Here is a 14,022-nt window from a genome sequence, read left to right as displayed (position 1 = left end):
TAACAGGGTTGATGTTCCTGGAGGGATACACCAAATGGAAAAGGACTTAGGAAAACTAGAGGAATGGTCAAAAATCTGGCAACTAAAATTTAATGTTGTCATTAATGAGGCTACAAGTGATTACCTGTATCAAGTGGCGATCTGTGGATAAGGTTCCAAGTGGTTAATTCTGCTTTAGATGGCGATCCTTACAGAGATGTTCTTCCTGTTGTTGGATCCGGATAGGTTCAGGCTCAACCTCGAGTGTGGGTGGCGCTCCGGCCGGTAGCTAATCCACTCACACGAGGGAACCCCAGTTGAAGTCCGGGAACTTCGGCGTGTGACGTCACCGCACTGTGTATGGAAGCCTACAGGGGACACAATTAATCCGACGCGTTTCTGAGCCAAAACGGGCTCCTTCGTCAGGGATAGTAAGGTGTGTCTCTCCTGCAGATAAATAGGCTACCGTTCCCATGACAACCACTGGTTTGTTTGGATCAGGAATATTTAACCCTATCTGTACTGTTTTGTATTTAGATTTAATTTAATCAAATGCAAACAGTTCAATCTCTTGATTAAGGCCATATGGGGCCAGGCTGTTTAATTTAAAGATCCATTTGCTTTCTTTTCTGGACATCTCCTTTATGTAATTGCCACCTCTCTTGTTAATGGGTACTTTTTCAATCCCTCCAAAGGTGGATCCATTAAATTTGCTTGCATGATACTGTGTATAATGGCGGGATAGCGGATGACCCTCAAATTTTTTGTGTATGTTTCTCACATGTTCTCCAATTCTTATTTTGAGTAGTCTCTTTGTCCTACCCACATATATTTTCTGGCACGGGCATTTTATATAATATATTAAACCTGCCGTATTGCAAGTCATGTAATGGTTGAGTTTGAAGGTAGACTCTTTTGTCTTAATTTCTGTAATTGGGCCTTTAATGGATTTATTACTCAGTCTGCAGTTTGCGCATAATTTACACGGAAAAAATCCCTTTTTCAGGCTGCATTTATTTGTAGGTAGTTTTTTTGTTGTTGTAGTGGCAGAGGGTGCCACCATATTCAGGAGGTTGGGTGTCTTCTTGAATATAAATTTTGGGAGCCCTGTCATCATTTCTCCAATTTGTTTGTCTTGTCTTAATATTTCCCAATGCCTTTTTATGATTTTTTTGAAGGTAGATGCACCTTCGCTATAGTTGCTGATAATAGGGATGTCGATTATATGTGGGTTATTTTCATTTGTTGTTTTCTCAACCGGTTTGTTCTGCAGAAGTGCGCATTGATCCAAATTATTGATTTGCTCTGTGATAGGTGTCAATTTTCTTATATCATACCCCTTGTCTATAAATTTTTTATTAAATTTCATTACTTCGACTTTGTAATCCTCCACGTCAGTGCAATTTCTCCTAGCACGTATGTATTGACTGCGTGGGATATTGTTGAGCCAGGTGGGTAGGTGGCAACTATTCAAGGGTATGAAGCTGTTCGTGTCAGTTGGTTTATGATAAGTTTTTGTTAAAATTGAGCCATTTGAGATGGATATGGTCAGGTCCAGAAAGTTAATCTCGGTCCTGCTCCAGGTAGGACTAAAATTCAGATAAAAGTCATTTTTATTTAGATTCGTTAAAAATTGTTCTAATAAAAGTTCATCTCCCTTCCATATAAAAATCACGTCGTCTATAAAACGTTTCCATAGGACCAGATTCGCACCGATCCCGCCCGAGGTCTGGTAGGTTAGCTCCTCCCACTGACCCATATACAGGTTTGCGAAACTCGGTGCGAATCTGGTCCCCATCGCGGTCCCCCACGTCTGCAGATAAAAGTCGGATCCATACTTAAAATAGTTATGCTTCAAAATAAAAGTGATGCAGTCACCGATAAAACTAATTTGGTTCTCTGGCATCAACCCACCTTTCTTCAGAAAGTGTTCTGTTGCTTTTCTTCCTTTTTCGTATTCGATGACTGTATAAAGTGAGGTAACGATATGTGACTGTACACTAGACAATATCTCCACCTATGAAAACAGCTCAGAGGAGAATAACCCTCAGGAACAAGTACTAATTATCCCAACCAAACCCCTCCCCCTACAAAGGGTGCATACACGAAGACAAATTGATAATGACAATGAGATTGACACCCATAAAAATGGCTGCATTATAATGGAAAATAGATTTGAAATCCTACCCATTGATGACGATACAAACATTGAAGCAACCAATGAGACCCTGCAGGCCCAAATTATAACCAGGGACATACAAACACATGAAAAACCACCTGATTCACACATAGAGGAGGAACAAAGGGAAAAGATCACATGCAATAGGAGAAGAAGTAACGCACATACCACCACTAATGAAGCCACTACCAAAAAGGATGACAATAAGAAGACAATAAAGAAAACTGTGAATAAGGATTTTTTTCACGCGAAGGCACCGGCAAAAAGAAAAAAACCCAAAGAGGACGAAGGGGGAAAGGATTGACAAGAAAAACACAATTACAGGACCTAAAAGGGCAAAATATCTGCAACCTAAGTTCATACACACTAAATAAGGATGAAATTAAATTACTGGACAAAGGTCTGAAATTTGCCCCATCATCAAAATTCTGCCCGTTCAATGCCTTCATTGGCATAAGAAAATTTACTCGTGAACTAGCTCTCAAAAAATACTTTTTAAAAAACACATTCTTGAAAAAAGATGTAACCCCAAAAGAGAATACTCACCTGAAAAATAATATTAAAAATAAAAATAAAAATACAAATAAACATAACAAGGAAAAATCACCACCTAAAACTAGAGTGGACAATGGGGATACCAAACAGAACAAACATAAAAAACAAACAGCTACTAATAATGACAAAGACGATAGCAATGAATATGCAGACCACACTAACCAGGAACCAATATACACCAACCGTTTTATTCACACGACACTAAAACAAAAGTCCAACTTTAACCCTATCGGTGAATATTCTGATGCCATACGTACCTTCCAAACCCTAGTGACCCGGGACTTGCGTAAAATCAATCCACACAGAAGGAGAGGCCCAGGGAATCTATCTAAGGGCGAACTAAAGGCCATAGAAACACTACAATCCAACAATGGAATAATCATTAAACCTGCTGACAAGGGGGGTAGCATAGTAATACTGGAACAAGAAGACTATCATCGAGAATGTGTACGCCTATTATCTGATATAAAAACATATAAGAAACTCCAAATGAATCCGACAGACTCCTATAAGACAAAACTGAATATTCTAGTGAAAAATGCCAGACTAAATGGCATTCTAACAGCAGAGGAAGCCACGTACATCAATAACCAGAACCCTAGGATCCCAATATTTTATTACCTGCCAAAGATCCATAAGAGTAACATCAACCCACCTGGAAGGCCCATAATCTCAGGAATCGATGGACTAACATCTAATTTATCGAAATATGTAGACGTTTTACTACAACCCTATGTACAAAAATTACCGGCTTACCTTAAAGACACTAAACACATCTTACAGATCTTGAAGGACATTGAATGGAAAGATGATTACATTTTAGGAACCCTGGACGTTACCTCACTTTATACAGTCATCGAATACGAAAAAGGAAGAAAAGCAACAGAACACTTTCTGAAGAAAGGTGGGTTGATGCCAGAGAACCAAATTAGTTTTATCGGTGACTGCATCACTTTTATTTTGAAGCATAACTATTTTAAGTATGGATCCGACTTTTATCTGCAGACGTGGGGGACCGCGATGGGGACCAGATTCGCACCGAGTTTCGCAAACCTGTATATGGGTCAGTGGGAGGAGCTAACCTACCAGACCTCGGGCGGGATCGGTGCGAATCTGGTCCTATGGAAACGTTTTATAGACGACGTGATTTTTATATGGAAGGGAGATGAACTTTTATTAGAACAATTTTTAACGAATCTAAATAAAAATGACTTTTATCTGAATTTTAGTCCTACCTGGAGCAGGACCGAGATTAACTTTCTGGACCTGACCATATCCATCTCAAATGGCTCAATTTTAACAAAAACTTATCATAAACCAACTGACACGAACAGCTTCATACCCTTGAATAGTTGCCACCTACCCACCTGGCTCAACAATATCCCACGCAGTCAATACATACGTGCTAGGAGAAATTGCACTGACGTGGAGGATTACAAAGTCGAAGTAATGAAATTTAATAAAAAATTTATAGACAAGGGGTATGATATAAGAAAATTGACACCTATCACAGAGCAAATCAATAATTTGGATCAATGCGCACTTCTGCAGAACAAACCGGTTGAGAAAACAACAAATGAAAATAACCCACATATAATCGACATCCCTATTATCAGCAACTATAGCGAAGGTGCATCTACCTTCAAAAAAATCATAAAAAGGCATTGGGAAATATTAAGACAAGACAAACAAATTGGAGAAATGATGACAGGGCTCCCAAAATTTATATTCAAGAAGATGCCCAACCTCCTGAATATGGTGGCACCCTCTGCCACTACAACAACAAAAAAACTACCTACAAATAAATGCAGCCTGAAAAAGGGATTTTTTCCGTGTAAATTATGCGCAAACTGCAGACTGAGTAATAAATCCATTAAAGGCCCAATTACAGAAATTAAGACAAAAGAGTCTACCTTCAAACTCAACCATTACATGACTTGCAATACGGCAGGTTTAATATATTATATAAAATGCCCGTGCCAGAAAATATATGTGGGTAGGACAAAGAGACTACTCAAAATAAGAATTGGAGAACATGTGAGAAACATACACAAAAAATTTGAGGGTCATCCGCTATCCCGCCATTATACACAGTATCATGCAAGCAAATTTAATGGATCCACCTTTGGAGGGATTGAAAAAGTACCCATTAACAAGAGAGGTGGCAATTACATAAAGGAGATGTCCAGAAAAGAAAGCAAATGGATCTTTAAATTAAACAGCCTGGCCCCATATGGCCTTAATCAAGAGATTGAACTGTTTGCATTTGATTAAATTAAATCTAAATACAAAACAGTACAGATAGGGTTAAATATTCCTGATCCAAACAAACCAGTGGTTGTCATGGGAACGGTAGCCTATTTATCTGCAGGAGAGACACACCTTACTATCCCTGACGAAGGAGCCCGTTTTGGCTCAGAAACGCGTCGGATTAATTGTGTCCCCTGTAGGCTTCCATACACAGTGCGGTGACGTCACACGCCGAAGTTCCCGGACTTCAACTGGGGTTCCCTCGTGTGAGTGGATTAGCTACCGGCCGGAGCGCCACCCACACTCGAGGTTGAGCCTGAACCTATCCGGATCCAACAACAGGAAGAACATCTCTGTAAGGATCGCCATCTAAAGCAGAATTAACCACTTGGAACCTTATCCACAGATCGCCACTTGATACAGGTAATCACTTGTAGCCTCATTAATGACAACGCTTACTTGTTACATAGATTACCATCTGAAGCAGGTCAGCGACGCTTCTCTGACATACAAACCAAATCACCCCCAACCCATATAGGCATCCAGATCTGCGCTAGTCCCTACTCTGACTTCATATCCTGAAATCAGACCTTGATGATATTTTGAACCTAACAGTCACAGCAGCAGACTGTGGCAGGGACTTTAGCTGCGATCATCTGACGGATACCGAGTCCTGGTAGTGTTTGGGAGCGCGGGTGGGCTATTATATATATAAAATTTAATGTTGATAAGTGCAAGATAATGCACCTGGGACGTAAAAACCCAAGTCCTAACCTCAGTATCTGGGGAAAGGGATTTAGGGATCATTATTTCAGAAGACTTAAAGGTAGGCAGACAATGTCACAGAGCAGCAGGAAATGCTAGCAGAATGCTTGGGTGTAAAGCAAGAGGAATTACCAGTAGAAAGAGGGAGGTGCTCATGCCTCTCTACAGAGCACTAGTGAGACCTCATTTGGAGTATTGTGCTCAGTACTGGAGACCATATCTCCAGAAGGATATTGATACTTTGGAGAGAGTTCAGAGAAGAGCTACTAAACTGGTACATGGATTGCAGGATAAAACTTACCAGGAAAGATTAAAGGAACTTAACATGTATAGCTTGGAAGAAAGACGAGACAGAGGGGATATGATAGAAACTTTTAAATACATAAAGGGAATCAACAAGGTAAAAGAGGATATTTAAAAGAAGAAAAACTGCTAGAAGAGGACATAGTTTTAAATTAGAGGGGCAAAGGTTTAAAAGTAATATAAGGAAGTATTACTTTACTGAGAGAGTAGTGGATGCATGGAATAGCCTTCCTGCAGAAGTGGCAGCTGCAAATACAGTTAAGGAGTTTAAGCATGCATGGGATAGGCATAAGGCCATCCTTCATATAAGATAGGGCCAGGGGCTATCCATAGTATTTAGTATATTGGGCAGACTAGATGGGCCAAATGGTTCTTATCTGCCGACACATTCTATGTTTCTATGTAATGGACCAGGGAACCTAATCACAGTAAACGGCACCATGAAAAAAGAGCGATACATGAGGATTCTCAACGACATCAGACAGTCTGCAGAGAAACTTGACCTTGGGCACCAGTGGACATTTCTGCATGACAATGACCCAAAACATACAGCAAAAGTGGTGAAGAAATGGTTAGCAGACAACAACATTAATGTTTTGGAGTGGCCCAGCCAGAGTCCAGACTTGAATCCAATTGAGAATCTGTGGAGAGAGCTAAAGATCAGGGTGATGGCAAGAAGACCCTCCAACCTGAAAGATTTGGAGCTCATTGCTAAAGATGAATGGGCAAAAATACCTGTGGAGACATGCAAAAAGCTGGTCTGCAATTATAGGAAGCGTTTGATTGCTGTAATAGCCAATAAAGACTTTTCTATTGATTATTGAGAAGGGTATGAATAATTTGGGACTGGACACTTTTTGCTTAAATGTAAATAAAAGTTGAGAAATGTTTTTTTTCCACAATAATGCCTCTTGTACATCGTCTTATTATCTTTTGGGAGACACCTATGTCATTTCCCTTACTTGCTGGTTGAATAATAGTAACTTTAAGTCAAAATTTGCCAGGGGTATGAATAATTATGGGCAGCACTTTATATAAAGAAATCTTCACTCTGTGTTCCAGCAGGTTATCTATGCCCTCCTCCTCCTCACAGTCCTGATAAGCTATAAGACAAGTGGTTGCCTCCTCGTTGTGTCCTGTCCTGTAGGACAAAAAGATTGTTAATCCGCGCCTTCTTGGCTAAGTGCCACGCTCTTATTCAGTCTCCAGTAGAAGATGGAGCAGATTGGAAGCAGATTAACCCCTGTTCTGTCACCTCTTCTGAGGTGTCTATTATAGTGAAAATGTGAATTCCTCATGAACTAAGAATTCTGGAGCATCTTTTCTCATACCTGTGCATTGTGCTGTTCCTCTGTTGTTCCTTCTTAAAGGGGTTGTCTCACTTCCGCAAATAGCATTTATTATGCAGAGGAAGTTAATACAAATCACTTACTAATGTACTGTTATTGTCCATATTGCTTCCTTTGCAGGCTGGATTCATATGTGGATTCACATATTACGCTGCTCGTTTCCATGGTTACGACCACCTTGCAATCCATCATTGGTGGTTGTGATTGAACACTAGAGGAAAAAGAACTAGCCTATGCGAGCTCCCATGGTCCCGGACACTCAATAGGCCAGCTCTCTTTCCTATAGTGTGCAAGCACAACCACCACTGATTGATTACGGGATAGTCATAACTATGGAACCGAGCAGTGTATTGTGATGGAAAAATTTATCAAACCAGCAAAGGAAGCAATATGGATAATCACAATACATTAGTATTAACTCGTTCTACATAATAAATGCTATATGCTGAACTGAGACAACCCCCTTTAATATGAATGAATAAATTAAAAACTGAGTGTTACCATTCGTTTGTCAAATGTTTTTGTCCCTACACGGCCTAGATCACTGCAGAAAATGCACCAAAATGATACGCAACTGACAATACTAGCTAATTCCTCAAGCCGATGTTAAAAGCTGAGAACTTTGCCAATATCTTCCAGTCAGGAACATATCGGAGCCCCTCATGCACCACTGGGGATTGGCATTGTCTGTGGACCGCATGCGGAGGAATTGCTCCGCCGGTTATAGACACGCTACAGTGTCTGGGTTTGGAGCATTTCCACCCGTTTAGGCCACTTTTTTCAGTGAACTTTTGTCTTTATGTGTATGGAATGTGCCACTTCATTTTGCTGGTAACGTTCTTTTGCACCTGGCAGCTTCTGTGTCACATGGTCTGTTGTGGGTGCGGCCTCTGTGTCACATGGTCTGTTGTAGGTGCGGCTCACAGCTTTATCCTACCTCACAGCGCATTGGTGACACCACTATGGAGGCCTGTGAGAGTCTGGCTGTGAGTTGGTTTCTAGCCCTGTTCAGACCCTGTTCACACACCACGGGCAGTTTAGTGGTAGGACCCCATGCTTGCTGAGACACCGTGATGTGGTGAATGAGGGGCTCCGATATGTTCCTGACTGGAAGATATTGGCAAAGTTCTCAGCTTTTAACATCGGCTTAAGGCAGTGGTGGGCAAACTTTTTTGTCAACTGAGCCAAATATCGCCAAAGCCACGATTGAAATTTCTTTCAAGAGCCACATTTTTTAAACCTAAAATATTGCGTCAACAGTACCAGTGAGGACTATTAGGGCTCATGCACGCGACCGTGTGCCCGCCGTTGCCATGTTGCAGGCCGCATACGGCGGGTCCGCAATACACGGGCACTGGCCGTGTGCAGCCCGCATCATGGACCCATTCACTTCAGCATGCGCTACTTTTTTTTTTTTTACATACTTTTATATGTACTTTCTTTTATTTGGATATTGATTATTATTTAATTTTATCTTTATCATTTTTTACTTTTATTAAACTTGTCTGCAGACATTACTTTTGCTGTTTAAACACATGCCAAGTAAATGCTGATGCCAAATAATTGAGTCACCTGTAGAAGGAGGTAGAAGGAGGTACACTGACTCTGAAAGGAGGTAGAAGGAGGTACACTGACTCTGACTTGTAGCCTGCAGCGGTGTTCTGTCTCTGGCAGATTTCACTGCCCGGGAAGTTTTCAATACCCCTCGTCACGTCCTCCTCCTTCTGACGTCTACTCTGGAAGGAGGTGCGTACTGCCGGCCCTACTGTGATGCGCGTGCGCTAATACTAGTTATCTTGCCTGTGGGACGCATTTGCGTTCCACAAAGCAAGAGAGGGTGTGTTTACACGCCCTCTCTTGCTTTGTGGAACGCAAATGCGTCCCACAGGCAAGATTCGATTCCTCTGTAGTGCAGGATGGGTCGCCGTGGGAGCCCGCACCAAAGAGCCCCATTGAAGGGTCTAAAGAGCCGCTTGTGGCGGAAGAATTGCTCCCCAGTTATAGACACGCTACAGTATTTGGGTTTGGAGTATTTCCACCCATTTAGGCCACTTTTTCAGTACGTTTTTTTCCCTACACGGCCTAGCACTGATTGGAAATTATCAGACTGTGTAGTGAAAGAGTCTCAAATGTAAAAACCCAGGTGTCAATTTATTTATACATTTCTAGGTAGAATAACAAAGGAACATCGCAATGGAGCTTTCTAAGAGAGGATTCCCCAGAATTGTGTTAAATTAGATCCTGTCTTGGTGACCACCACTTTAGTATGCGTGCAGTCAGGTCCATAAATATTGGCACATCGACACAATTAGAACATTTTTGGCTCTATATACCACCACATTGGATTTGAAATAAAACAAACAAGATGTGCTTTAACTGCAGACCAAATCAGGTGAACGGTGTAGGAATTACAGCAGTTTGCATATTTGCCTCCCACTTGTTAAGGGACCAAAAGTAATGGGACGGAATAATGATCATAAATCAAACTTTCACTTTTTAATACTTGGTTGCAAATCCTTTGCAGTCAATTATAGCCTTAAGTCTGGAATGCATAGACATCACCAGACGCTGGTGATGCTCTGCTAGGCCTCTACTGCAACTGTCTTCAGTTCCTGCTTGTTCTTGGGGCATTTTCCCTTCAGTTTTGTCTTCAGCAAGTGAAATGCATGCTCAATCGGATTCAGGTCAGGTGATTGACTTGGCCATTGCATAACATTCCACTTCTTTCCCTTAAAAAACTCTTTGGTTGCTTTTGCAGTATGCTTTGGGTCATTGTCCATCTGCACTGTGAAGTGTCGTCCAATGAGTTCTGAAGCATTTGGCTGAATATGAGCAGATAATATTGCCCGAAACACTTCAGAATTCATCCTGCTGCTTTTGTCAGTACTGACATCATCGACATCATAAATAAATACAAAAGAACCAGTTCCATTGGCAGCCATACATGCCCATGCCATGACACTACCACCACCATGCTTCACTGATGAGGTGGTATGCTTAGGATCATGAGCAGTTCCTTTCCTTCTCCATACTCTTCTCTTCTCATCACTCTGGTGCGTTGATCTTGGACTCATCTGTCCATAGGATGTTGTTCCAGAATTGTTAAGGTTTTTTTAGATGTTGTTTGGCAAACTCTAATCTGGCCTTCCTGTTTTTGAGGCTCACCAATGGTTTACATCTTGTGGTGAACCCTCTGTATTCACTGATGAAGTCTTTTCTTGATTGTTGACTTTGACAAACATACACCTACCTCCTGGAGAGTGTTCTTGATCTGGCCATGTTAAGGGGTTGACAGCAACAGATTCCAAATGCAAATAGCACACTTGAAATGAACTCTGGACCTTTTATCTGCTCATTGTAATTGGGATAATGAGGGAATAACACACACCTGGCCATAAAACAGCTGAGAAGCCAATTGTCCCATTACTTTTGGTCCCTTAACAAGTGGGAGGCACATATGCAAACTGTTGTAATTCCTACACTGTTCACCTGATTTGGATGTAAATACCCTCACATTAAAGCTGACAGTCTGCAGTTAAAGCAGTTAAAGCAGTTAAAGCAAATGGTGTATAGAGCCAAACATGTTAGAATTGTGTCAATGTCCCAATATTTATGTACCTGACTGTAGTTTACGTGTTTAGGTGGTCACAGGCAGTTCTATCAGCCTTACAAAATACCCTCTCTTATCCTCATGGCCAGGCTTTATGTTCCTCATCTCAGGCAACTTGACATAGGAGCAGGCTGCACAGAAAACCATATATCTTGGGGCTATACACAATGTAGACAACAAGGTAGGGTTGTAATTTATGCATTATCTGTGTATTAGGAGAGACGCCTGGGCGAAAGAGATTTATGAGGAGTTTGTATGCCTTTGATGCCCATAGCAGCCAATCAGAGGGCAGCTTTCATTCCTTATAGCACTCTTGAAAATTGAAAGCTGCCCTGTGATTGGTTGCTAAGGGTAACAATGACAGTCTCCCAAATATGCTCCATTTGTGGTTTACATTTATAGTTATCACTAGAGAATAATACATACATGTTCCGGGTTACAGCCGGTCACCTTCATTCCTGGGCACAAAGCCAGCGCTGCCTTCTCATTGTTAAATACCCGAAACTGGATAAAACCCGTAATAAATTCAGCTGTGAAAACGGCAGAAGAGAAAGGAAAGGAGTCTCATGAAATGATCTTGTCTGTCCACACATTAAACATTTGGGGTCATTCATCAAACTGGTGTAAAGTAGAACTGGCTTAGTTGCCCATAGCCCATTCCAATAGAGCTGTCAAAAATGATAGGTGGAATCTGATTGGTTGCTATGGGAAACTAAGCCAGTTCTACTTTACACCAGTTTGATAAATAACCCCAATTGTGCTTTGAAGTGTCAAACATACAGGAAGATTGGCACAGACCACATGGCATGACCTAGATGGGGTAGCTCCGGCCATCTCTGGGATGTCATGTATTCCAGTATTCTGGTGGTACATGAAATACCTGCTGATAGCTATTTCTCCCATATCCACTCTAAACATACATGCATCTTGAACTTCTACATGCCAGATCCATCTCTCCCCCACATCTGCTGTCAGGGAAAAATCAGGAGGACATTATATGGGAGCTGCTGTAAGAGGTGTGGGAGAACCCAGAGCCATGGTAATCATCTTATCTCTGGAGTAGCTTCTAAAGGTGCCCATACACCCAAAGGTGCCCATACACCCAACAATGGTTTGGCCGAAAGTTCTCTCTCCTGACTCACTCATAAACATACACGTATGTATTTTCATTGAGGAGAAATGGGAAAGCCACAGCCAGACACTTCTAGGGTTGGCTTATTGCCTGGAAGAAATAAAGGATCAGGTGAAAAAATGCAGATTGCCCCATCCTGTTTACTGACATCATCTGTCGGGGGAGCGTCAGCACCCCATATCAGATTGTCAGACGGTCCTGCTGAAGATGGCAAGTTTGGCCAGCAATACACTGATGTATTTAGGGGTTGTCCAGATAGAGCGACCTCTTACCTCACCCTTACATGCATTTGAAATGTATTAGTTGGCCTATTAGATCTGGGACTGCATAACTTTACATCTTACTACTCCCCCTGCTGGTTCAGTTTCTTCCCAGAAGCAGTTCTTGTGGTAGATTTTTTGGAATATATTTTTTATACCAGACATTGTGCAGTAGTCTTCATGCACAAGAACTGCACAACATAATATTATTACTTGGGTGAGACAGTCTGCATAACGTTGGTGGCTTACAAGGGGATTGTGAATGGAGTATATTAGATAGCATTAACATTACCTTATGTAGGTGACCGTTTTCCTTACCTCTACCAAATGGTGAGTAGTAGTTAGCTGCTGTTACAGCACTTCCAAAGTCATATACAACAGGAACGTCAGGACCATTATTAGTTAGGCAGCTGCCAGCATTGAACATCACTGGGTATTTCTGATTAGAGAAATTAGGTATGGACAAGTTTGGAATCAGTTATGATAAGCTATAGCAAAGCATCCCCCCCCCCCCCCATGTGTTATCTGCTAGAGTATGTAGAGATAATCATGAAGGGTAATCATATTTGACATCTACAGCAAAGATATGTCCTGTGTTCCATCAGTAATGAGGATGGTGTCCATATTACCTTGTATAGCTGAAAGAGGTTTCCACCTTCTCCAGGAAGGAAGCCAGTCTCAGTGTGGTATCTCAGAAGAGCTGAATCTTTCCATCGAGACAATGGAGTGTCATTGGGGATGTGCCAAATGCTCAGGTCCTCAGCCCTTATGTCATAATATCCTGCATTCTTAATAAGATCACATAAACTAACACACAGTAGGGTTAGACACTTAAATTGGTCCAGATGCCTGACCGACAGGACATCTGAGGTCAGCTAAGCAAATCACGTCTAGTCTATGGGTGTCAGTAACATTCAGTCAATCAGTCTGCACCCAAGGAACAAAAGTTGGTGCTTTTTCCAACTTACTGGACATAAAATAAGCTTGGGTGAACCTGTGAGTAGATCAGACATGTATCCCTTACACTGCAAGTGACATCGACATGCTGGGTGGTGTGACCGCCAATCTCAGCTTGGTGGCCCATAGTAGTGCAAGTCTCCCCATTGTGAATTATAGAATAAAAATGCATACTTAAGCAGTTTTGTAGGCATCACCGGCCCATCTTGCCAGCTCCTGGAACGATGCAAGATGGGTCAAGTTGTGATTAGCCAATTTATGTTTAGATATTGGGTCAAATTGTACATATGAAAAACTCAGGGAAGAAGAAACTAATCTTCCCAAGAGACATGCTTCCCAACTGTAGGCTATAGACTGTATAGAATGTAGATTTTTCTTTACCTTGTAATCATCACTGGTTGCACCTCCAGGAGAACCAAAAGTGGCATAGTTTGCCCAGTTGCCATCTCCTTGTGGGCTTTCAGGCCGATTTCCCTGTTGGCTTGACCAGCGATCCCCCACAGTACACCTTCCATACACATCATTCTCATGGACACTAGCAACTAAGGTCCAGCCTCCACCGTGGGTTGTCATATCACAGAAGGTCTGGTAGGATTCACCAACAGTAGTCGTCAAGGTATAAATCCCATCTGTCATAACAAAGGCATCTTAGATACATTACATTAATAATGAATTAAGAAACA

At 41.6% G+C, this 14,022-nt stretch overlaps 2 protein-coding genes across 2 annotated transcripts in view; one reads left to right on the top strand and one right to left on the bottom strand.

The window, feature by feature from the left end:
- The window catches only part of RNF207 (ring finger protein 207), a 183,890-nt gene that overhangs the window by 93,304 nt on the left and 76,564 nt on the right, over positions 1–14,022 (top strand).
- Positions 1–14,022, bottom strand: part of LOC122928889 (intelectin-1-like) — a 33,585-nt gene that overhangs the window by 8,988 nt on the left and 10,575 nt on the right. Inside the window, exons 3-6 of the mRNA XM_044282185.1 lie at positions 13,721–13,968; positions 13,012–13,170; positions 12,701–12,821; positions 11,417–11,520 (exon numbers count right to left, since the gene is read on the bottom strand). Of these exons, the coding sequence (XP_044138120.1) occupies positions 11,417–11,520; positions 12,701–12,821; positions 13,012–13,170; positions 13,721–13,968 (632 nt within the window). The remainder of the gene's footprint in view (positions 1–11,416; positions 11,521–12,700; positions 12,822–13,011; positions 13,171–13,720; positions 13,969–14,022) is intronic.

Source organism: Bufo gargarizans, chromosome 2 (genome assembly GCF_014858855.1).
Source record: "Bufo gargarizans isolate SCDJY-AF-19 chromosome 2, ASM1485885v1, whole genome shotgun sequence".
Taxonomy (NCBI): domain Eukaryota; kingdom Metazoa; phylum Chordata; class Amphibia; order Anura; family Bufonidae; genus Bufo; species Bufo gargarizans.
This window is presented reverse-complemented; position numbering and strand designations above follow the sequence as displayed.